This window comes from Pimephales promelas, chromosome 21 (assembly GCF_988280905.1).
Source record: "Pimephales promelas chromosome 21, fPimPro1.hap1.1, whole genome shotgun sequence".
In the NCBI taxonomy this organism is placed as follows: Eukaryota; Metazoa; Chordata; class Actinopteri; order Cypriniformes; family Leuciscidae; genus Pimephales; species Pimephales promelas.
The window spans coordinates 13,916,119-13,942,310 of NC_142789.1; the positions used below are offsets into that span (position 1 = coordinate 13,916,119).

The following is a 26,192-nucleotide window of genomic DNA, read 5'->3' on the forward strand; positions in this document are numbered from 1 at the left end:
ATGTACATACTTGGAATTCTCCACATAGGATGTGTTGTCTGAAAGAAGCCCATTCTTGCAGCACCTGGTGGTTGCTTATCTGAAATTTCTCAGAGAGCAAGGTCAGGTTTGACGCATTTTCAGCTTCTTCCCCTCTGGCTGCCTGAGGCCCGAAAACATAATGTACTCAATAGGTCCAAGTTACAAAAGCACCGGTCTAGGCTATCAATCAAGGCATCCAGCACCGTGTACACCCGCCTTTACTCCCATCTCCCCTTTCTCCAAACTCAACAACAACTGTGCAACAACACCAGAGCATTTCAAACGCTTACCTGGCTCCTCAATCTGGACCAGAGCTGTTTTCGGCTGGACATTTCTTCGAGTCTTGCTGGATCATCCAGGTCTTGATTTAGCTGGGACAGGAATGACCCAGGTGGTTGATGGACCTTATTCAGAGCAGCACCATGACAGGTATGAAAGTGAGGCTGTGAGGGATAGACTTGTCATGTTTCCAATGGTATCCACTGTAAAAATCTGAATAAAGCTCCTAGATTACTTACAATTTTCCACAGCTTACATTGTAGGGAGTTTTTTTTTTTTTTTTTTTCTTCAACTGAAATTTCTTGGAAAGATATTTTTCCAGTGTTTCATGAGCAGAACAATCCGAAAACACATTAAATAACAGTACAGCCCATTGAAGAGATGCATGACTATCCCTCACAACCTTGCTTTCATTCTCATTAAAAATCAAAGATGGCGCTGCCGTAAATAAGGCGCATTGTCTCCATCATCTTTAATCTTCCTCAGAGCAGTCACTATCACAGGATCCTAATGAAAATACAAGGATTAAATGTGGTAAATGTTGCAGAGAGCATCTGAAATATGCCATTAAAATAAATTCTTGCCTGGTATTTCAGTGTCAGAAAATGATCTTTTTACTTTTGGAACAATTTGGACTGGCAGCTTAGGTGTGGCAGCACAGTTGCTTGCAGGTAAACTGCTGCCGCAAACCTGTATGTTGCCTGGAAGGAATACAGCCATGGGGCAATCTGGGCACCTTTTGGGCACCTTTTGACTTCTTACTCTTCAGCCAAGGCTGCCAGAACTGCACATAGGTTGAGCTGGAGGTTTTTAATAGTTGCGTCTTGCGAATCAACCAACAATTGATGCAAGTATTGTTTTACTTTTAGCAAAACTTGCCTTCGCTTTCAAATCATCAATGACCAAGGTCTGCCCTGCCATCTTCAGTGCAGCAGTCCTATTGGTGATGTTGTGAAAATACAGGTGGAGCTTCTGCAGGTGGTCCCTAAATGTTCCCATGTAGGGTACCGATGTTGACGCATCCTTGCATGACAGGGCAAGCCGATGGGCAGCACCGGCAACGGACACCAGCCAGGGAAGTCATCCTCCCCTCTCCAGGGAAGGCCAAGTTGCTTGGCTACACCATTCTCTCTACCTGTTTGGAGACACCATTAGTTATACACGACAATATCTGTTAATAATTTCAGACGTAAGTTTAAAATATTTAAAAAGGCGACCATTATTTAGAACTTGCCATTTTAATGTTTCCATGGTGACGCATCAGTGCTTGTCACGTGACACAGCACAACCACAACACAGCGCTGAATGAATGATGATCTGTCATTTTTCCTTTTTTATTAAATATTCACAAATGTATTAGCTATAGCATGAAACACTGATTTTCTGATTGTAAAATATGTGCAAGTAGATGGGTTTTGTTGTTTAAACATCTTTATGACGATCGCGTTAGTTGAGCTGTGTGCACAATGGGCGGCGCCATTTTAGCTGGTTTTACACTTCAGAGAATCAGATCTGTTGGATTTATAACGTCATTTCCCCCACTTCTCATGAAATGCATGGAAGTAAGTGGCTGGTGAACTGGGAGAAGGATAGGGTCAAATGTTAAGCTACTTACACAATGTGTATCTGATATGAATAAAACGTTTCGTCTTATTATAATTGAAAGGATTATTATTGCCGCTTCCATAGACATCAGTGTGTATTTTACAAACTCAAAATCATTGTTTTGCTAGTACATATGTGTATTTAAATGTCTGAAACCTAAAATAAACATTATGTGGTTGAAAACACTCAATAGTTGTGATGCATGACGTCTAACATATCGTCTATAATTCTACAATATGTGAAGTATAGTCAGTTATTTTCCCAATCTGAAGAAGTTAAAATCAAAAATTATATATATATATATTGTTTGACCCTCTACCTTTACTTTCCTACTACCCCAATGTCCGCAAATTCTAACAAAGCAGGATAATTGGTGTGATGCCTTTTCTTGTTTGATGGTGTGATAGGCACTTAAAGCCCCCTATTACAGCCTCATGCTCAAGCACCACCACGTGTTCAAAGGCAACCAGTACTGACTTTGTTCCTGTGGGAAGTTTTATGTATCTGCAGCATCATTCAAAATCAATTTTAATCTATTAAGCAACCACTTAACTAACTTAACTATACAACCAGACAAACATGTATAATGACAAACCCTGTGCATAAATGTTTAAAAATGAATATATTATTGTGAAATAGCTTTAATATGCGAACAGGCCATTTACACAGTATCTTACCTTGTATCAGTGAGGAGTGAGATTTATACTCTTCTGGTGGTGTTGAGGTGCTTGTCCAGGTAGAAAACTCGATAAATCTGGCACCCAATTTCGATAAACGGCCTCTCTCCTACACCTCGTTTGGGTGCCTTCTTGTGCTGCTGGCACAAGCAACAGAACATTCCTACAGGCAACACAAGATTAATTATATTTTATTTCAAAAGTACAAATATGGTGGATAATTCAGGTTATGTTAAATAATCACCATGGCCTTGTATGTGGTAATATGGAGATATCAACCCACATAGGGCATCTCATAACGTCATATTAGAATGATTTCTGAAGGTTCGTGTTAAACTGAAGGCCCTCAAAGTTATAAACGGTGTTGGGAGTAACGCATTACAAAAGTCATACATTACAGTAACATATTACTTTTTGCTGTAACGTAGTAGTGTAAGGCATTACTAATCAATTTTCAGTAATATTTTACTCGTTACATGTTCAGTGAGGCTTGTATTACAGTTGTATTACAGTGTATTGTCTGCTTTTACTTCTTAAAGGCAACAGACTATGTGAAAGTTTTAAAGCAGTCTTTTAGTGCCAGTTCAGAGCGGTCGCGTCTGTAACATTGTTTTTTCCTCATAAATGTGAACACGAAAACTAAAATAAAATGAATATTTTAAGTTCTATGGAGACTGGAGAGCCAACCCTTCCTCATCCGATTTGCGCAGTGTAATTAACAGAATTACAAAAAATGTATTTTGCCTCCTATTTTTTTGTCACGCATGAATGTGTGTCTTTTCCCTAATATTAAAAATAAAACATAGACTGATATTTGTCTAATGTCTGGAGTCCTTTAAGGAAGTAGCCTATTTTCGTATTTTCTGAGAATATTTATTTCAAGTTTTGACTGCAAATGTCATGTCCATAATGCTGCACTTCCCCAATTTTAAATAATTTATCCTCAACTAGTTTTGTGGTGTAGGTCTACGTATTTTAAATAACAGTAACAAGTAATACCTAATGTATTACATTTTGGAAGTAACTTGCACAACACTGGTGATAAAGCCTACCTCAACCCGCTAACCTCAGCTCCTCCATGGTCCCCATTCACCTTTCTCTTCACCAACCAGTTTAGTAGACTCATCTGAAAAATTAAATGAGATTTAACTATCAGGACTATGAGCAGTAGGTGATTCTTCCTCGTCCTCATGGAAGCGCATGGGAAAGTAGCGGAACTTGTAAAAGAAACACTGAGTGGTTATTTCAGTCAAAGTTGCTCTTCTATCAGCTTGAATCAGTCGGCCCCTTCTCCTTTGACCTCTAGCATCAACAAGGCATTATCACCCGCAGGATTGCCACATACTGGATGTTTTTCCCTTTTCACACCATTTTTTTGTAAACCCTAGAAATGGTTGTGCGTGAAAATCCCTGTAACTGAGCAGATTGTGAAATCTGAAAGTCAGTCCGGCCCGTCTGGCACCAACAACCATGCCACGCTCAAAATCACTTAAATCACCTTTCTTTCCCATTCTGACATTCAGTTTGGAGTTCAGGAGATTGTCTTGACCAGGACCACACTGCACTGAAGCAACTGCCATGTGATTGGTTGATTTAGATAATTAATGAGAAATTGAACTGGTGTTCCTAATAATCCTTTAGGTGAGTGTGTATGTGTGTGTTTGTATGTATGTTTCATTTACTGAATTAACATTAGTTAAAGTAAATGTACAATAAACAATAGATCAATTGCATTTACTAACCTTAGTTCATGCTATAATTTCAGATTTTTTGAATATACTTTTGAAATCAAATGTTGCATCTGTTAACATTAGTTAATGCACTATGAATGAACCATTATACACTCACCGAACACTTTATTTGGAACACCCAGCTAGTACCGTGTTGGACTACCTTTTTCCTTCAAAACTGCCTTAATTCTTAATGCAAAAAAAGTCTGCACATCCTAAACCCAAATTTTGCTCAAGTGCAGGACAAGAAAATAACAGTAAATAAATAACATGGTAGTGTCACAGAGTTGCTAGATTTGTTGTTTGGCTGCACATGCATGATTTGAATTTCCCATTTTACCACACTACAACTGGTGTTCTATTGGATTGTTCTATTGGTTCCATTAGAGTACAGTGAACTCATTGTCAAGTTCTAGAAACCAGTTTGAGATGATTGGAGTTTTGTGACATGATACGCTGAAGTAGCCATCAGAAAATACACTGTGGACATAAAGGAATGGACATGGTCAGCAGCAATACTCAGGTAGGCAGTGGTGTTTAAATGATACTCATTAGTTACTAAAGGCGGGCATACACTGTGCGATTTTCGTCCGAATTTGAGCCGAATTCTGACTCGTGCGACTCATTTTCGTGTCGGACCGATTTTCAGCTTTGTCGTGCGTCGTTTGTCGTGCAGTGTTCGTGCAGTGTACAGGGAGAAACGAGAGGCGAATAACCTCTCACGATCAACAATCGGATGGTCGGATGAATTTCTGGCATGTCAGAAATTTTGGTCGCTCCTCGTGACTATATCGCACAGTTGAAGCAAAGCTACGAACCGATTGCCCTAAACTCAGTGTTTTTTCCCTCACTGCACCTGCGCGAAAACAGAAGTTTAACCATTTCATCTGCAGCAAAAATAAAATTAAAATAAAAACGAGCTACAAATTACTGTTGCTTAACCTCCAGTTCGTGTTGCAAAATGGATAATATTACCCAACGTCTTCAAGCCACCTGATATGTAACACCTCTTTTATTATTTTGTCAAACAATGTTTTTGAAATAAACCTGTTTTAATTTTCATTGATGATTAATAATGGCAATGTTCGGACATATTATAGACTGTTAATAGTTATTTTATATGTATATAATTCATTGTAATCGACCTAAATGTTTTAGACAATTTTAAATGAGGAGTAAGATTAATATTTTATTATCCTCACAGCACGTTGGTTATGTGCAGTGAAAATATTGCGTGGCAAATTAATTATAATAGCGGATCAATTTAATAGTAAAATTAGCCTATAGGCCTCCCCTAATAATGATAATATAATAATAATAATTAAATGCATAAATTGAAAATACTAAATCATCTTGATACTGATAGCAGATGCTTGTTTTGACAATATCTCTGGATACATACACGTAAATAGGCGCAATCCAGGGGGTTATCGCAGATATTACACGTATAGTGTGAGCAGTGAAGTCGCAGCTCGACGATCGGACCGTACAGTGTGAGCACATAAATCCTGAACTTTGGCTTTGCATCGCATGCGATTTACTCGTTCAGTGTGAGTAGATACCTTGCTGAAATCGCACAGACATCGCACAGTGTATGCCCGCCTTAAGGGGCCCAAAGTGTGCCAATAAAATATCCTGCACACAATTACACCACCACCACTAGCCTGAACCATTAATACAAGGCAGGATGGATCCATGTTCTCATGTAGTTTATGCCAAATTCAGACCCTATGCGAATGTCGCAGCAGAAATCGACACGCATCAGACCAGGCTTCTCACTAGATCTCGCAGCGATGTTATTACTTCAGTGGTGAATTCTACTGGATATCTTAGCGCTGTGTTGTAACATTGTCGCTTGATCGAGATCGGCTCGCGCCGCACAGATGTTACTTGTCTTAACTGATAAACGATCTTCGCAGTAGCGCAGTTTCATTCCGCTTTCCATTTGATGTTGCACAACGCTGTGGTGGCCGGGCCAGCGCGAATTTTGTTGGCATGAAAAATAGTCCAAGGAATCGTTCGGTTTGTATGCGTACTGAACCGGAAGCCTCGAACCGAAATAATTCAATGCGGATACATTTACCGTTACACCCCTGATATAAACTACACACGAGTAGACCCACTTATGATATTTCTGTATTTCTTAAGATACGGTAGAACAGTTGTGTAAAACTGTGCTGTTTTGTAAGTGTATTTCCTCTGTGTCATGTTTTCTAAACGTCATCATGCTGACAATGGCTCTCTATACTCGTGTTTGATTGACAGGAATTGTATTGTCCTGCTGATGCATCATTCTGTTGACCGGAGATGTAAGAATCAGGAGTCCAGATGGTAGTACAAGTGAGATTGGGCCATTCAGTTCCATCAATATATCAAGAGCTTCCTTTATGAATAAAGCCAATGATTAGATGCTAAGAGGATTGGCTGCCCATGATTGTTATGTAGGACAAGCAACCGCTTTTCAGGGGAAAATCAAATGAGTGTACGATTAAGGAGAGAAAGAAACAGTGCAGCTATTGGGGCTGTTTAGACTGTGATTGAAAAGATTATCTTCTAGCACTTTTTATTGTCACCCAAAACCCCGTTCTCTTAGAACACCGCTTGATTTAGGCAAACAATTAAACCTATTACATTGATTTATTTATAAATCTAACTAGCAACTTTCTGCCCTTATAACACTTATTATTTTATGTTTTTGTTTTAATTGCCTAATATATGGTGAAAAAAACTGAGCAGATTGTGAAATACTCAGATTGGCCCATCTGACACCAGCAACCATGCCATGCTCAAAATTGCTTAAATCGCCTTTCTTTCCCATTCTGACATTCAGTTTGGAGTTCAGGAGATTGTCTAGACCAGGACCACACCCCTAAATACATTGAAGTAACTGCCATATTATTAGTTAATTATATAATTGCATTAATAAGAAAGTGAACAGGTGTAATAATACTTTAGGTGAATGTATACAACATGTAATTTAAATACAATTATTTAGTAAACAAGTTAATGTAATATTTTAAACAGTATTGTTGGTTACTCTGAAAAGATTTCTGTAAGTGAAGCAAAATACACAAACCAAGCCACAGAAGAACATACTGTTTTTTAAAAAAAAAAAAAAAAAAAAAATCAGTCTTGAATGAACAAATCAGATGAACGAATGATTCAATGACTCACTCATTTTGAAAGAATTGGTTGAATTAATGAATCAATGACTTACTTATAATGTTGGTCACTTATAACATTGAGTAAGTCACCAACAGGCATTTTGATGTAAAAGACATGATGAAAAAAAAAAATGCTCAAAACAGACAAGCAGAATGATACAAACAATGATTTTCACATATGCACAATTTACATTAAATTAGACGATATCAAAAATACTTCTAACTAAACCGTCTTTTCTAATCAGGCCGAATTCAATCTGACTGGTTTATTTCACTCAGTGCTAACTGTTAGTGGAATCATACAAAAGTATCCCATTGATTGGTCTTTTTGTATGTGTGGCTACTTTTCAAAGAAGCTCTGTTTGAGTGAGTTATTATTATTTTTTTTTACTCTTTCATTCTACATCTAAACACGCCTTAATGCACCTTTGCAGAGCTGTGGAGAAGGCAGTCCATGCTACAGGTATTGATCGAGAAAGATGCAGGACAGAAGAGATGTTCTCGTGGGGCTGTTTTAATGGAAACACATTGTGATGAATCACAAGCTTCCATCTTATGATTGATAATGTTGTTTAACAAGTCACTCTCCCCAGATAGTGCCTAGGATTAATGAAGGATTGCACATCCTTTCTCCTCAGAAAGGGAAAAAAAAAATCTAGCAGAAATGTGTGTTATTGACATCAACAGGTTAAAGGGAAATCAAGAGAGCATAAATGATAGCACAATGTGTTATGTGTGTGTGTGGTTTGAGATCTGTTATTTAGACATTTGCAGATTTCTTTCATCAAATGGATTTGAGGTCTGATTCATTTGGGAGCAGATGATAGTAAGGACATGAAAATGTATTTCTAAGTTGAAGCATGTTGTGCATAATAAAACTGATAATACAGATTTAACTGTAAAGGTCAAGTCTTATAGCGTTCTCTGCAGATTAAAGCTTCTTGATAATGTTGGAAATAACTCTCATTATAACTTTATGTTGTATGTTATTTTGTTTTATTATGGACCAACACCTGTTCATAAACCAGCACAAAGTTAGTAACTTAGGCCTAGTAAATCTTATTGTTATGGTGGCTGACAAGCCCAAAAACAAATTGCAGATAAGTTCAGGAGTTATTTGGCACACTTTACAATAATGCCATGTATTAACATGAATTAACTGAGTAATTTTTCTTACAGTATTTATTCATCTTTGTTAATGCTAGTTAATAAAAATACAGCTGATAGTTTACTGTATATTAGCAAATACCATTTTGGTTTATTAATATGTACTAGTATGTTGAAATGAACATGAACAGAGATTAATAATTGCGGTAATAATTGTTCATTCTTACTTCATGACATGTTAACTAATGTAGTTAACTAATGAAAACCACATTGTAAAGTTGTATTAGTTTTATTTATTTTTAACATGAGTACTATTCAGTTTTCTAACGTATGTCAAATGAGACTTAGAATTATTAAGAATGAAATTATTAAAAATGTATATTGTTAGATATATTTACCAACACATAATCTGTAATATAGATTATATTGCCTTTTCAATAGTAAAACTGTATTAAACAATTGTTTTGGGGAACGTACAATTTAGATGTACCTAATGATTCAGGAAACCTGAGACAATATTATATTATAATAAACTACATATAGCTTGTTTACTAATTTAGGTAATTGTTTAAACTCACCATTGTGTACTACACATACTGTTTTGTCTAATAAGTCACATAGCGTCGACTAAATGTCTAAATGTAATTTGTCTATCAGCAAGTAATACTTCAAATGTTTCATATCAGTTGAAACTGAGGCTGTTATGAAATGTCAGGTTATCCTAAAATTTGTCATTGCTGTTGACATTTAGAGGAGGTTTTTTTTTTTTTTTTTTTTTGAGTGATGTTGTCGATTGTTGAAGAACACAATGGATGTGAAGCACATTTCAGAGACCTAATACAGCTCAGTTTATAATTCCCACAGAGACTCATTATAAAGCCAAGACTGAGGGAAGTGATTAATTCAGAGGGTTTTGATATTAGTTTTTGAGGGGGCATGCGGTCTATTGGAGCGTGAAAGCGAGATCTGTGAGTGGAGGATGGAAGGGAAAGGACTGAGGTGACAGGGTAGACCACTGTTTTAAGTTACCTCTACAGTCACCACTGAACTACAAAGTGAATCCATACTGCTCTGAATTCATGCCATCCTTCTTATCTTCAAGCCATCTCTGAAACGGAAGGCTGCCTCAGAAAAGAATACTAGCTCTTTATTCTTTATTCTGACTCTTTCTTCCTCTCTAGAATTTTAGGAATGTGTGTTGGTGGTTCCAACATCTTTTACAGTAGTTGTCCTATAGACCAATTTCGAGCCAACGTCACAATCAGGGTGACCACCATCAAACAAACCAAATGTGGGACAATTATAAGTTTGTGTGGGACAATGTGGGACATGTTACCAACACTAAAACATACCCTGAAACGGTTATATAATGTCTTTCTAACTTAAAAAAACATAAATACAGATAGATAAACATTTATATTCTGCCTTTCAGCAGATAAAAATTAGTTCTTCTTTTGTCCCTTCCAGAAAAAAAAAAAAAATTTATTTTACATGTCATTTAATTTCAACATCACAGAGCCCAAAGGCAGCAGGCGTCATGCAGATAACTATTAGAAACAGTTCTGACCAAGTCCAACTAAAATCCAACAAAATAAACAATGAATACAGATTGACAGTCTTATAAGAGTATATTAAAAACCAAAACCAAAAAAAAAAAAAGTTTTTAGAAAAGATGTGAATTAAAACAACCACAGCAGGCAACAGGTTAAACAACAACAGATAAATTCTGTTAAATTAAAATGTTAATTTACCGAATTATCCATTTGTTTTCCGACAGGGAATATATGGAATGAATCACCGGTACACATTTTGATTGACAGCCGTCACAACCTACTAGTGACCGTGTTTACTCATTTTTTTTCAACCATTGGATAGGATATAAAACATGGCTGTTGTTTTTGTACTTATGACAAGTGCTGTTAAATATAGGTGAAAATCTATGGTGCAAAAATGATACGTACAATGCTTTCATAAAAGGCAAAAGAATGCATGCACGTTTTCTTAATGTAATTAAAAACCAATAGACTGATGAAAATGCGGGACATTTCCTCAATATGTGACCTGTGGGACAAGGGGTGAAAATGCTGTGCGGTACAACGCAAAGCGGGACGGGTGGTCACCCTAGTCACAATTACATCATGCCGCTAACTGGAGGCAAAACAAAGGGAAAACTGGAGGTGGCAAATACAAACCTGCACATATTCGGCTACGTAATGAGCTTAAATTATTATTAGTAGTATTATTATTATTATTAAATGTCATTTTGTGTTGTTGTGTGCAAGAATCGATGAAAAATGAATATGCTGTATCTGGAAGTTTTATTTCTAGAAAATAATCACATCATTAAAATTGCACCGTAATCTCACTCTTTACGCTGTCGTTGTTTTGGCGCTGGCTAGGCCGAACGGCGAATCGTACCAAACAATTCTTCTACATGACCATTCAGCACATAGTTATAGGCATCTAACGATTTATGGGCCAGTCTACAGAATTGGTGCAAACTGCACTTCAAAACCCTATGTATAGAATAGAATGTATAAAATGTATATGTACAGACTGCATATGGAGAGTTGAAATTTTCTTCTAAAATGATCATTTTTTATCAAGCTTATATATCCAAGTTCAGTAATTTCACTTAAATGACAATTAATAGGTAATCCTCATTGCAATTTAAGTGAAATTACTGAACTTAAATATACAAGCTTGATAAAAATGATCATTCTAGAAGAAAATTTCAAATGGCACTTAGAGGCTTTTGCATCTGAACTCTTCATATGTGCATCATAGTTATTTATATTAACATAAAATGTGGACAGTCTGATTCAGCCATTGCAAACTAAGTATTGTGGTCACTACCAAAACCTTACTGTCACTACCAAAAATGTGCAGTCACTACCGTAACATGGGATGTTTTGTCAAATATAGTATATTGAATGATCAACTAATATGTTTTGATAGTGTTTGGTCCAATGTATATTCAAACTAATGAATCCTTTGAAATCAGTCACGATAAACTTTATGCTTTCTACAAAGAATGATTGGGTTCAAAATACAACAAATCTCAAAGCTCTGTTTCTCTATCTCTGCCAGATCATCCATCCATTGACAGCGTGTACAGTATGGGTCAGCCAATCTGGTTCCGTCTGTTAAAATTAACTTTTGAAAATAACAATAGTGGTCCTGGACAGTGAGTGACCTTGCACATTAAGATAAAATTGGATTTTCTATAGGCATTGTTAAAAAACAAGCTAACAAAACTTGAAAACTAACGTTAGGGAAGTGGCCAAAGGGATCGTTTTGCCACCACCTAAGCTCCGCCCCACAAAAACTTGTCACCACCATGTTTACCAACTGAAAAGGGGTCTATAGGTTCAGTTCTCTTCTTAAGAAAAAATCTCTTTTTAATGTGCTGTTAACACAGAGCTCCTCAAAAGTAGGTCCCGTTACTTAAATAGTAACAAGGATTATTTTGGGGGTTCTGGGTGGAAAACTAGTAGTCGTTGTAGTCCAAAAAATACTTTGTCATTTTCAACGAACTGAAGAGGTCAGATTGGCTGTTTTTGAAGACAGAGAGCTCGGCCCTCACTGCATCATATTCTAGGCAATATATTAACCATATTCAAGGTTTTTGTAAAGTTGTGAAGTTGTAATGGCCAGTTGAGGCAGTGCCCTACCAAAATAATCTTCCAAACATAGACCTATATGTGCACTGAATTAATAATAAATTACACATGAGTTCAGCATTCTGCAGCAAATATTTTTTCTGATTTTTCTAGACTATTTTAAGTCATACAGTGAGCAGGATATATTAATGTAGTTCATGCATGCTTCGGCAGGCATATCATTATGATACTAAGCGGGGCAGCCGATCTTGGAGCCCTCCCTAGCTCTACAGCGCCCCACATATTTCCAATATAAATTTCTGGTGAATAATGAAACTGCAGCACACTCGAATAGAGAGCCATTGGGAAAGATTTTTGGCTTTTCACGCGAGCTTATGTAAACCTTGCTCCAGACCAAGTTAATATCAGTTTACTTCAGCTATGTCTGCATCTGGTCAGTAATGGATTAGGATTTTGATAAAGGATAAAGGATTTTGAAGGCCGATACCGATACAAATATTTTTTGGTTTTAAAATCCGATATTCCGATATATCGGCCGATATTTTTTCTTTTTTTTTTATTTCAGAAAAGCGCAACTAAACATTAACAGATGTCCCTAAAATTAGTTATTTGTAGTTATTTATGAATAATTTTAACTAAAATGATAATGCATTTTAAAAAGAAACTTGTTTCTTTTTTTGTCACAACATAACAGACTGATGATAGTGGCATTAGTTAGCTTTATGGTTGGCTAGTTTATGATGAGGCATAATTTAGCAATGGATTACGTCATACTGCAAATTGTAAAAAATACATTTTCAATATAACAGGTCAAGGAGAGATGATGAGTCTCATTGCTATAACTGTTACGCACCATTAAAGAAATACTTCAGTCACATTTTCAAAAGTTAAAAGGACAGTCAGTCAACTACACTCTAACAACGTAACGTAACTATTACCAGCTAATTACGCTTCACTCTTGGTTTATTTAACAGCAGCAAAACTGGACATGATAGTCACACATTTTGTCATGCTTATTTGAGTTAAGAGAACTGATGGGGAGGTTCTTTTAATTGTTATTCAAGCAATGTATGTATCGTGACCAACTCAACGAGTGCTGCCAACAGGGATGGTGTAGAGTGCCCTCTGGTGGACAAACTATACAACTCCAACACTCATGTCATGGTTTAAGTGTGTTTCGTCCATTTTTTTTTTTTTTTTACATGTTAATTTATCGGCCATTATAATTGCCGATACCGATAGTTTTGAAAATGCATAATATCGGCCGATAATAACTGCCTGCCGATATATCGGTCTTACTCTACCCTTTAGTATAAATGTGCTTATTTGAATAGCTTTTATATACAGTAGTTCTGTTGTGTTTGTTTTATGTCTGATCTGAGATTAGATATGACTTTGTTTTCCTCACTGGAATTCCAAACTTGTAACAATCTAAAACAACATTCAGATGCAATAAAGACAGTAAGGCAATTCTAAGATGGCATTCTGTGTGTTTGTCATGTGTTCAAAGTATATCCATCACCATTAGAGCGCCACCCGCAGGCTGAATAGCGCAAGGACATTATAATCTGCCAAAAGTGTGGCTGATGTGTTCAGCAAAAGCTTACAAAATGTTTATAATAAACCAGCGCTAAGACCCAGACTCTGCCCTACCTAAATTTATGTCCAGGAGCCGCTAATGAGTTTGACCATTATTCACTACATAGATTATCATTTAACACTCATTCGATGTGGGGATTTGTTGCCATGATTATGGTTTTAACATGTTTAGAGTAATGCATTGTGGTTACCCTGGATTTCCCATTATGTCTCATTCTCTGGAAACAATATGGAAATGTGATTAGAATGATAGATATATTCATCAATGGGGTGAGTCAAGTGCAATAACCCCAGTCATCTAAATGGAGAACCTCAGATGGAGGCATCGACAGTGGTGAAAGAGAGGCCTACACTTGCCTACTGATAAAGTGCTTGACAAATGCAGTTTTCATTACTTGGTTGACACATTTGTCAATGGTTCGTGGTTTCTTTTAAATAGCTAATAAGCTTTAGTTTACATCATAGCTGTGATCCCATGATTTGCTGTAGTCAATGTAAGGTGGCATGAAGTGGGAGGGAATGCTGTTATTAGAGCGCGATTGGACCAAAATAAGGGACCAAAAACTGTGAGGCAATCAATATTTTTCCACTAAAACATTACTCTTCAAACACTATTTCTGTCAAATTTGGCGAATTAATTAATGGGCTATATGCACGCATAAGTTCCGCATTTGACGCAAGGATGCTCGTCCATTTCCGGTTGTGGAGATTAAATCGGAGGAAAACGGGATTATGGCAGAGTATTCAAAATTTACTGTCCTCCCGTCTTTGAAACGAAACGTACATACGTTTAGATGTAATTTTATATATAGTTATGTTTATTTAATATAATTTTAAAAAGAAGCATAAACACAACGAGGGGTGTCTGTTTTATCTGTTTTTGTGACTAACGTTTCTTTAGTATAACCATGGAGTATAAAATTCAAAATAAATTCTCGGTATTGCATTGGACTCTACGATCGGCGGAAGTTATCGAGCATCCCTAATGCTTCACCGGAAATACCGCCGTGCATAGAGCCCATTGAAATTTAAATCTGAAAGTTTGAAACAAGTGCTGTGAGGGTGCTAAATGGATCCGTTGTATGTGAATATCTGACATTTCTTGGGGCTTTCACTCAAACAGCCTTTTAGAGACATTTTGAGAAATACTGATAGATCAGTTCTGACAAGATCACTGATTTTTCCAAGTAAGACATGTTTTGGATCAACACACATTGTTGATCCTGAAACAACATTTCTGTCCAAAAATGTAGTCCTAACCATTGTCGGAACCATTGTATATGGGCCGGACAAGACCCACCCACTTTGGACACACTCACTTTCACCGTTTCTAATTCAGCGCACATGTCCGTTCAGAGCGCCGTTAGTCAAATCCATTCCACTTGAGGAATGCCATTAATGATAAATTAAACTCCATTCCGCGTTTTAGCTACAGCATTTATTTCCACGCATCCTGTTCAAATCAATTCCATTTGGCTCATTCAGAGTCCCACCAAACCCTTACTTTTCAGGCTAGATGAGCCACTGTGCATGTGCTGTCCTATAGGAACCAGAGATTCTAACAGATAAATGCAGTGATGCAATTACTTTCCCAATCAGAAATAGTCTCTTTTACTTATATGGCGGGACTGTATTTCTTGTCTTTAATATCTAGCTCAGGTGGGTCTTGCAGTTTGCTCACATACAGTACTATCACTAAACAAGCTGGTATTTTAAGTGAATGTTCATTCATAATTTGTTCGCCTGTTGGTTTAAAAAGCATAATGTAGTCTTTGTTGCAGCATTGAATAACAGTTACACTTAAACTGTTGTTATAATGCTTAGTTATCTGGCACTTTTTATAGGCTAGCTAGCTAGCTTGAGTCAATCAACCAACCAGTGTTACAGTAGCAGCTCTTTGAATCCTGGTCAATGAGAAAAGCTAGTTGTTGTATTGTGTGTGTTTTAGCCAGCCAGTCAACCATCATGGCAGAAAAAAAAAGAAAGACAGACATCAGGACATGCACTTTTCAACCAAGTGTATATTTAATTGATTACAGTTTAAGGATCTGATATTTAATAAGATCATATTTCTTTATTAGTCCTGGTGTGGGGATTTTTTTTTTCCAATGTTTAAAATGAAACTTTATTTTTTTGTAAGAGTACATTCAGTGTGATGCATCACCTTTTTCTTCTTACAACGATGTAGGTCTTTTTTTCACATTGCACTTAACCCCAGTTTGTCGTTGTTCTAATTCCCCTTTTAGAAAAAGGACGTTTCAAACGTATAATTTAGAAGCAAGTTTAGCAACACTTTTAGGTAACACTTTTTATTTGATGGTCCCCCTATAGATTGTCTATTGATAGTCTGCTGACTAAGTTACTTTACAACAAAATATCTACTTACTCTCATCAGAGTAGTATCTGTAGATTCTCTATTAAACATTTTTTAGCAGTCATCACACTGTATGTAACATGTAAACTGCTATTAAACATTCTTTCAGTAAAGTCTTATCAATTTAGGTTGCAGATGTTCAACAGCGTATTCGTTGACATGCAACAAACCCTCAACAAGTTCTCCGTACTTTTAGAAGTCAGTATAGCCATTAACCAATGTATCGGTAGACTTTTAGTTAACATTCAGTTGTCTTTAAAGAACTCAGCATTTTCTTGTAAAGTAACTTATAGTCAGCAGACTATCAATAGACAATCTATAGGGGGACCATCAAAATAAAGTGTTACCCACTTTTTACCCAGGGTTAAGAATTAGAATAGATTAAAATGCATCTATTCTAGATAAATTCTAGACAGGATTTCGAATAGATAAAAATGTGGACTACAATGGTTAATATCTTTTCACAAGTATTAGGAGTCAATTCCCTACATATTCTTTTGGGTTGTAAAACTGTTATCAGTCTTAAGGTGTCATGTAACAGGACAATGGGTTCTGCCAGTGTTCATTTCATTTGTGGGGGAAGTTTCATAGAACTTTGTTGGAAGAGTGAGTTTGTTGGATTATTCATTCAAAATAATGAATAATTTGTGTCTGATACACAGTACAGCTTTTAAAAAGCCATTTCAGGTGATTGACATCACAGAGTTTCAATATTTTGGTGCTAAAAAGACGGACCATTGTTGCATGTAAAAGCAGTTGCTTACATAAAAAAAAAATGTAACGTGTAACAATCACAGTTAGCAACAGTCGCAGTTTCTTGTTTGGTTTATATATAAAGTGAAACATAAAGATGTTGTTAGAGATGTTTTCATGAGGGTCTGCCATGAAAAGATTTATATGCAGTACTGACTAATAATCAGCATATAATGCAACAAAATAGGCTGATTTGATGCCTTCCACTTTTATCTGTCAGGCAAAGCAATGTGTTATTTTATAATCACCAAATCACGAAAGAACAAAAAAACTACTAAACACGGAAAGCTTTCAGAAAATGCCTTTGTTGAAGAGATTCTGCGAGATTACCCATGACTCGCCTTGAAGATGCTTGAATGTAATGAGAATTGAATTTACCACACAATGGTATTTCACAATCACAACGTCACATCCAGGCTTGATAGTTTTTTGTGTCTCTGGCTCTTCATGTGTGAAGTGAGTGTTGTGCCAGATGCTAATCTCACTAGCCTACTTGTCCACATGTCTACAAGTGTAAGCATCTTGAAACATCGATTGGTGCTGCGATCCCATCACAGCAGATTATCAGTGTAACAAGTGACTGCGGTGGTGATGTGCTTCTTTCATCCGCTTCTCCTGCTGAGAACATTAACTGTGATACAAACATGCTAAAAGCAACAGCTTGAGGTAAATACTAAAGAAAACTATGCACTTCCTTAACACCTGATGTGAGATGCTAGTGCAGGTACAACCAAATTATTGACATATTCATTTGCCACCTAAATGAGCAAGAATTTAAGGCTTTATGAATTTACTGCTGAAACAAACCCATCCTAAACTAGCTTCAGCTAGTTTGTTGGTCTTTAGTCAGTTTTCAAGCCTGCACAGGCTGGTCTTTTGGCTGGATCTCTTACGAGAGGTTCTCTCGTACTGCGTAATATCTTACGCTAGGGGAAAACCTCTTTTCCACGAGATATTGAAGCCAAAAATTATCCTTTGTGGCAGCATGCGACAACTAGTGACAACTTTTGTCGCAAAAGTTTGCTTGAATGTTGTTCGATTCAGTGCGAAAATTAATGGAAAAAACTTAAAATGTCTCAAATCAATTCGATATACCAATTTGATCGCAAAATAGCATGTGACGTCATTACGTACAGGTTTTTATTCGCTTTAAAGCCGTTGGATGGAAACACACTTTCACCAGCTTTATCCACAGGAGTTTTTTTTAACCGAACTTCAGATAATTCGATTGACAAGTGGATGGAAACATGGCTACTGATTAGCTCCCTTAGGACGGGCCTCTGCTGCAGAGGCTTGCCTATGTCTTAATGCTTCCCCAATGCGTTTTCCATTGATTTCAAATTAAGGATATTTTTTGGCTTTAATATCTTGTGGAAAAGAGGTTTTCCCCTAGCGTAAGATATTACACAGTACTCGTTCCCTTTTCTAGAGAGAACCAAGGTTATGTTTGTAACCGAGTACGTTTTAGAAGGTTTTGGGCTGCCTTTTATGCTTAGTTAAACACTGCCATTTCCTGCTCTATGGCCAGCAGAATTATTGCTCTTAACCTCTGGGCTAGCAACTCCTCTGACACACCGCATACTAAAATCGACGATCAAAAAAAAAAAAAAAAAAAAAAAGCAGCTTCTTTGGACCTTACACTTTTCACCACGTCTTTTCACCAATCTGCATTACTATTCTCTTGCCATTCGACTAAAAATTACAGCCAAAAGCTGCACGATGTGGCATCGAATGCATTGCGCACCTAAAATAGCGCCCTCCTTTGTCCAAAATATGTATAAATCGATGTGGATTTTTTTTAAATGTATTTTTTTTCTACTACATATTTCAGTAAGAGACATAATTTGCATTTTATTAAGCCATACAAGTCAATTTAAAGCGCTTCTGTTATGCACCGATGTGAAAATTGTGGCTGATAACCGATATTAATACCGATATTTACTGATGTCGATATCAATATATAATGCAATATATATATATATATATATATATATATATAAAAAAAAAAATCACCAGATAACCTGAATAGCTCTATTTGGAAAGAATGAATCATTCTAGAATGACTGGGGTGGTTTTGTCATGGAGTATATCTGCATAGAAACTAATATTAATAGAATGTTCTCTTTTTGTGAAGAAAAAGTACATAATTTTGAGTGTAAAAGCGTAGGCAAGCTTTAGGACATACTACTTCGTCATCTTTAACGGACAGATCTGTCGCGTGCATCCTTTCACAGTAAACTGCCCTGTCAATCATCTCGTCACAGTTAAAAATCCTCCATTCAATCTAATTTCTTACCGTTTCGTAGAGATGTAGTAGCACGTTCATTTGCCAGTCTTGGGTCTTTCATGCAGAGACTCTCCTCGTGTTTGCAATAAGTTCACAATGCTGCAGTTGCAATATAATGTAGACAAAATTGAATAAAGAAATTTTCGTTAGGTTAGATACTGATAATTAATCGCTCAAACCTCTATCTAAACCTCTCTCAAGGGGGTAATCCATCAGCTGGAAACTGAAGTCTCCCTTGGGTCCCTGAAGTCTCGCCATTGGCTAACAAGCCTTCACCTGCTGTTGGCATTCCATTGACTCCCATTCATTTTGGCGTCACTTTGACAGCCAATAACTATACATTTGAGGCGTTAAAAGACTCCATTTGTCCATTGTTTATTTTTAAAGTAAAACGACAATGTATAAAAGGCTCCATTACCTTGTATCTTCCGTTATGATTTTTGTAAAAATAGGGTAACGATTGCATCATAACACGCAACTCTCTGTCGCACAGTACAGAAATTACTGTAGTCAAGGGAGAAGCCCATAGAGAGTTGTAAAGCTGCTAGCTCATGGACAGCTAATGCTCACAATCTCCAGCTCTGCAAGATTCGAAAGGGAATGATTCAGATTCCTCTTGGCACAGTTACTAGTGGATGTACAACTGTGAGATATTGCTAATGTCACATCTATGTCGTCAAGCTCATTGTGACCCTGTGCAGTGCGCTTTGCAATCACGAAGTGTTTGTAGTTATCCTCATAACGCGCGATGGGTTGTGGGCAATATCAGCCGTTAGCGCGTGCATCGATCTGCCCTTCGGATTCTGACCAGAAATAGTAGACCATCCGGGTCTCTTTGGATCACTCATTTCAACATACTACGATTTGGAACGTACTAATTATATTTTCGAATACTATAAGGTACACTATCAGATTTAAAACTTTGCAGAATGTTTTCATTCACTTAGAGCTATGCTCTTTTTCTTTCTTTCGTTCTTTCTTTCTTTCTTTCTTTCTTTCTTTCTTTCTTTCTTTCTTTCTGTCTTTCTGTCTTTCTGTCTTTCTTTCTTTCTTTCTTTCTTTCTTTCTTTCTTTCTTTCTTTCTTTCTTTCTGTCTTTCTGTCTTTCTGTCTTTCTTTCTTTCTTTCTTTCTTTCTTTCTTTCTTTCTTTCTTTCTTTCTTTCTTTCTTTCTTTCTTTCTTTCTTTCTTTCTTTCTTTCTTTCTGTCTTTCTGTCTTTCTGTCTTTCTTTCTTTCTTTCTTTCTTTCTTTCGCATGAGAATCCATTTTATCCAAATGTCTGCTTTAATCCTGGTAGTTTATACGTTTATTCGTGAACATTTTCATTGTATTCACATATGAGGATTTTTCAATCCAAAGACAAAAGTGGATAAAAAGCCATGGAAAATGATAAATCCAAGTGCCCTTTTCTACTGTCCACTTTGTATCCTCTGTTGCGAAGATGAGACAGCAGAAAACATTCTTCTCCTGCTCCTTTTTGTGTGGTAAGCTCTTAATCATAATTATGGGGCTTTGGTGAAATCAGTTTTTGTGTTCTTTCAGTGGCCTGCAGACACAGCCAGAAATAAGAGTCCCAGTCTCTAAGTGGCTATTGATTTATTTTCAATGAGTTGGTGTTATACAAAGTCCTAGATGATGAGGACGAGGAGGAGGAGACCCAGGTGATGTTATTATCAGGTGCATCTAAACATTAAGATGAAGTTGGTGAACATGAGCCAAGTCCCCATCACTTAGAAACCATGGGAAGTAACAGGAGACTGCTGTAGCATCCCTATTCAACCGGCCTCTGAGATTCCCATCAGGATTTGAACAATGGGACCACAACAACTGGCCTGAATATTGGGCCTGCTGGTCTTATATTACCCAGCACTCAGTGAATGTGTAACATAATATGGGTATGCATGTATGTTGGGATCTTTGCTGTGGTAATTCAGTTATGTTATTCACATTGAGAGCATCTTTAAGGTGTATGCACAGCGAGTGAATCCATTTTTCCAGGGAATCTGATGGATATTGAAAAGGGGCAGTTGTGTAAACCGAAACCTCTTCACTTTATTAAACCACAGACCGGAGTAACCTATCAGTCTGATGCATGTTACAGAGGCTGAGCAGTCCTCAGATGGGCTGAGGAGAGGAACGGGTGCCATCGCACACTCATTAGACCCAGGAGCCGCTCTGTGGACCCTCTTGTTAAAGCCTTCACGCCTGGCCTGTTTATGTGGGTGGCGAAAAGATTTGCATTCTGCAGATCAAAAGATTTTCATATTCCTCTTAAAATGCAGTTTAGAGTCAGACACTCGAGGAAAAATTCATTTTTCTCTCTATAATGAGCAACGTCATGTGTGGACCAGAAATTCAACTTTGCAATTCATAATTGTAGCTGCCCACTGAAGTTAGTCATTTTTAAAAAGCGACTTTGGTTAATTAAATTACATGTTGATCTTATCCATTAATCATTTCTAAAATCACATTCATTGAAAAAAAAAAATAGTGTTTTCTAATATCTAATTGTCATTGTTCTATCAGAGCCATTTGTCATCTTTTGTAGTGCATCATCCTTATGAAAGTACATTTGTGGACTAAACAAAGCAGAACGTCAATGATTCATACTGCCGGGCCATTCTCTGCAAGTTCCCTGCTAGTTCCACTCCTCATTGGCTTCATTGTCGTATCTGCTTACAAGGCAAAGATAAAGTCAGAATGGGGTTTCTATTCCCTTAAGGGGGAAAAAAAGTTCTAGGTTTATAGTTTTTTCTTGTCTTCTCGCCTTAAAAATGACATTTAAAGTCGCAATTACTTCAAAGACAGTCTAAAATCTGAACAATAAAAAGCTCTGGTTTGTAAACGTCCCAGGAGGTGTACCTAATTCATTCCTTTGGATTAAGTAATTGTTCTAACATGCAACTAAGTAAATGTTCAGGCCAGTGTGTCTAGTTTCAGCAGGTGCATGCAGCACAGTGGGGCGGAGGAGGCGCCAAACAGGTTGGATGAGTACAGGTGAGCCAGGAAGCAGCTTATGCTAATTTGTCAACATGAGAAGAAATCCTCCTTAGAGCCGCACTTGTGAGAGGGAGACAAAGCTACATGGGAACCTATTAGATAACCAATTCTCCTGTCAGCCGCCTCACAGGGGGAGAGTGAGCGAGCGATCGTGTGAGGGATAGAGAGTGTACCTGCAATGGTGGATACACAGGAATTCCATTCAAACCCAGCCTTGCAAGGTAAATGTTTATATTGCCAACACTCTTATTCTCCTCCATAATGAGCACAATGTTGGTTTTCTCACTTCCCTGTTTTGAATGGGTGCTTCGGCAGGTGCAACAGGCTCCCTAAGTTGCCTGTTAGACTCACTCAGAGAACCGTTTCCAGTAGTTTTGGCGAAGTAACCTCGTGGGTTTCCTTATGTGATGTATATGATGAGAGTACATGAATCAAGAGAGCAGTTGTATTTCAGTGTCTATTTTGCTGCAAAAGCATTGTAGGTGAATGTTGTTTGAGTAAGCTGAATTTGCACATAGTTTAACTTAAAACATGATGTGATCAGCTTATCATTTTGGGTTTAATGTGGAAAGCTAATATCTTTTTATTTGCTTAAAGGACAACTCCGGCGCAAAATGAACCTTTGGTGTAATTACACATTGCTATCTAGTCAACCGTTATCTGAGATTTGTTTTCATGATTGCTGAATGTAAATAGTTTTATCTCTAAAAACAGTTTAGCCTATAGTATAATGCTTGTATATAGGGCATAGAGTAATGGCAAATAAAAATCGCTTGTTATTACCTCTAACAAGGCTCAAAATAGCCCCACACCAACACGACAGCATAACAAGGGTCCCTACATTCAAACCGAAGCATTGAGAACTTTGTCAGTGTCCAAACAGTTTAATAAGAAGATATTTTATACACACAGTCAACTTCGCGAATACAGGAAGAAGCCATCTTTGAAAAATAGTCTCTACCAGTCGATCTACGAACGCCGATCCAAGTGCGCTGAACTGTGCAGAATCTCATATGGTCCGTTGTTTCCAGAAGAAACACAAAGACAAACCGTTTACTTGTCTTCAATATGTACACGTAGCCTACTGTTCACGCTCACCTTATCACCTTATTCACATCTCACCAGCGCACTTGGATCAGCGTTCGTAGATCGACTGATAGAGACTATTTTTCAAAGATGGCTTCTTCCTGTATTCGCGAAGTTGACTGTGTATAAAATATCTTCTTATTAAACTGTATGGACACTGACAAAGTTCTCAATGCTTCTGTTTGAACCCTTGTTATGCTGTGTTACTGTGGGGCTATTTTGGGCCTTTTAGTGGTAATAACAAGCGATTTTTATTTGTCATTACTCTATGCCCTATATACTAGCATTATACTAGCGTTATAGGCTAAACTGTTTTTAGAGATAAAACTATTTACATTCGGCAATCATGAAAACAAATCTCAGATAACGGTTGACTAGGTAACAATGTGTAATTTGACTAAAGGTTCATTTTGCGCCGGAGTTGTCCTTTAATGTCTTCATAAGGGCTTTGTCAATACAAACCTCATGCTCAATATTTTCTATCTATCTATTCATACATAATTTACATAGTGTAAATCTGATGCAGAAATGTGTTGGTTCTGAATTGTGTGTCTCTCTCTCTCTCTCTCTGAACTGTATATTTAGGGCCCAAGCCCTGAAAGGGCGAAGGCCCTATTGTTTTCCTTCCGATTATTAGGGCCCAAGCCCTGAAAGGGCGAAGGCCCTATTGTTTTCCTTGGGATTATTTTTCTTTACTATTATTATTATTATAATAATTATTATTTTACTACCTTTTGGGCACTTTTGGGGCCCTTAACGTGCTCGAAAACTCTTGAAACTTTGCACACGGGTCAGAACCCGCGGCCATCAGAGCTGGGCTGAAGCTGGTACCTGGGCGTGGTAGGGCGGCTCGTCAGCGCCCCCTGGAACGGGGTCCGAACACTTGGTCCATAACTCAAACACGCTTGTATGTAATAATATGAAACTCGGTACACATGTTGATCTCATCGTTTCATCTATACCTCACACTCTTACTTTTTACCCCAGCTCAACAGGAAGTCGGCTATTGAGGTTTGTTTGTAAAACGCTCGCAATGGAATGTCATATACTCCTCCTAGAGCTTTGATCCAAATTCGACGAAACTCGGTCAGCGTGAAGTCAAGACATTGAGGATGAAAGTTTGCGAGGGGATTTTTGATATCTCGAACGGTTTGTCCGTGGCGAGGAAACGAAATCATGGCGAGAAACGTGAAACAGGAAGTGTGTTATAACTTCAGCATACATTAACTGATCTTGATGAAACTTCAGCAGTGTGTTCGCTGTAAGAGGACGATCACATGGATGTGACTATTGTGAGTCAAAGTTATAGCGCCACCAACTGGCAGCAGGAAGTGTGTCACTTTCAAAATGCTTTGATATCACCCTTTTATTTTTACCCGATTTGCTTCAAACTTCATATGTATAATGTAAACATACGGCAGATGTAGACCTGTGAATGGATTCTTGATATCTTTGAAACTGTTGCCGTGGCGACGCATCAAACTTTACCCTTCTTTTAGGATGCTTTTAGGATGCTTTTGAGACCCTTAGCATGCTTCAAAATGCATGAAACTCGACAGACACATCACATTTATTAGCCAGTAGACATGTGCAAAGTTTCAGAAACAGGCGTGGTGAGGGCTCAGTAGCGCCACCTTTTGACAAAAGTGGGGTTGTTAGTTTTAACTAGAGTTACAAAAATTGGTATGTATATTGTACTCCTCGAGCCGGACAACTTTCTAATTTACACTTATTAGCTAGGACCCACAGAAAGTCAGATGTGTTTGTTTGAATGTGGTCTTGCTCAATCTGAGCCTACATCTCTGTCTTTGCCTGTCTGTGTGTGTGTGAGTGAGTGTGCAGGGGGAGGGGGCTTAACCATTTCACTGCTGTGTGTATGACCTGCATAAAGAAAATACATTTCTCAAGCCTGGTATTTTTTAAATAAGTTTTTATTTTTATTTTTTATAAGTAAAGACATATAACTAGTTTAATTGTAGTGCATTGACAATAGTTTTATATAATTAGTTTATTAATCAGATTAACTTGGTCAATAAACTTGGTCTGAAAATTTGGTCCATAAATCAAACACACTTGCATGTAATAATATGAAACTTGGTACACATATAGATCTCATCGTTTCATATATAGCCTACTTCACACTCTTACTTTTTACCCCAGCCCAACAGGAAGACGGCTATTTAGGGTTGTGTTTAAAACACATGCAATGGAATTTAAAGTATTGCTACTAGAACACTGAACCAAATTCGACAAAACTCGATCAGCGTGAAGTCAAGACATTAAGGATGAAAAGGTGCCAAGGGATTTTTTATATCTCGAACGGTTTGGCCGTGGCGAGGAAACTAAATTATGGCGAGAAACATGAAACAGGATGTGTGTTATAACTTCAGCATACATTAACTGATCTTGATGAAACTTCAGCAGTGTTTTCGCTGTAAGAGACCGATCACATGGATGTGACTATTGTGAGTCAAAATTATAGCGCCACCAACTGGCAGCAGGAAGTGTGTCACTTTCAAAATGCTTTGAAACCACTCTCTTATTTTTAACCGATTTGCTTCAAACTTCATCTGTATAATGTAAATACACGGCAGATGTAGACCTGTGAATGAATTTTTTATATCTTTGATACTGTTGCCGTGGCAACGAATCAAACTTTAACATTACTTATAACTAATTACCTTTAACATTACTTATAACATTACTTTTTTGATGCTTTTGGGACTCTTAGCATGCTTGAAATTGCTTGAAACTCAACAGATACATCACATTTATTAGCCAGTAGACATGTGCAACTATGGCAAAAGATTAAAGTAATGTCAAAAAAGTAAACACTAAAAGCCTCATATCTTCTAAAAATGTAATTACACATCATTTGTTTCTAAATT

The 26,192-nt window shown here is 37.3% G+C and overlaps 1 protein-coding gene across 1 annotated transcript in view; it reads left to right on the forward strand.

Annotated features, from left to right (window-relative positions):
* Positions 1–22,263: 22,263 nt before the first annotated feature.
* naaladl2 (N-acetylated alpha-linked acidic dipeptidase like 2) overlaps positions 22,264–26,192 on the forward strand; it is a 368,062-nt gene continuing 364,133 nt past the window's right edge. The window contains exon 1 of the mRNA XM_089124954.1: positions 22,264–22,439. Coding sequence (XP_088981080.1) covers positions 22,397–22,439 — 43 coding nt within the window. The 5' untranslated portion in view covers positions 22,264–22,396. The remainder of the gene's footprint in view (positions 22,440–26,192) is intronic.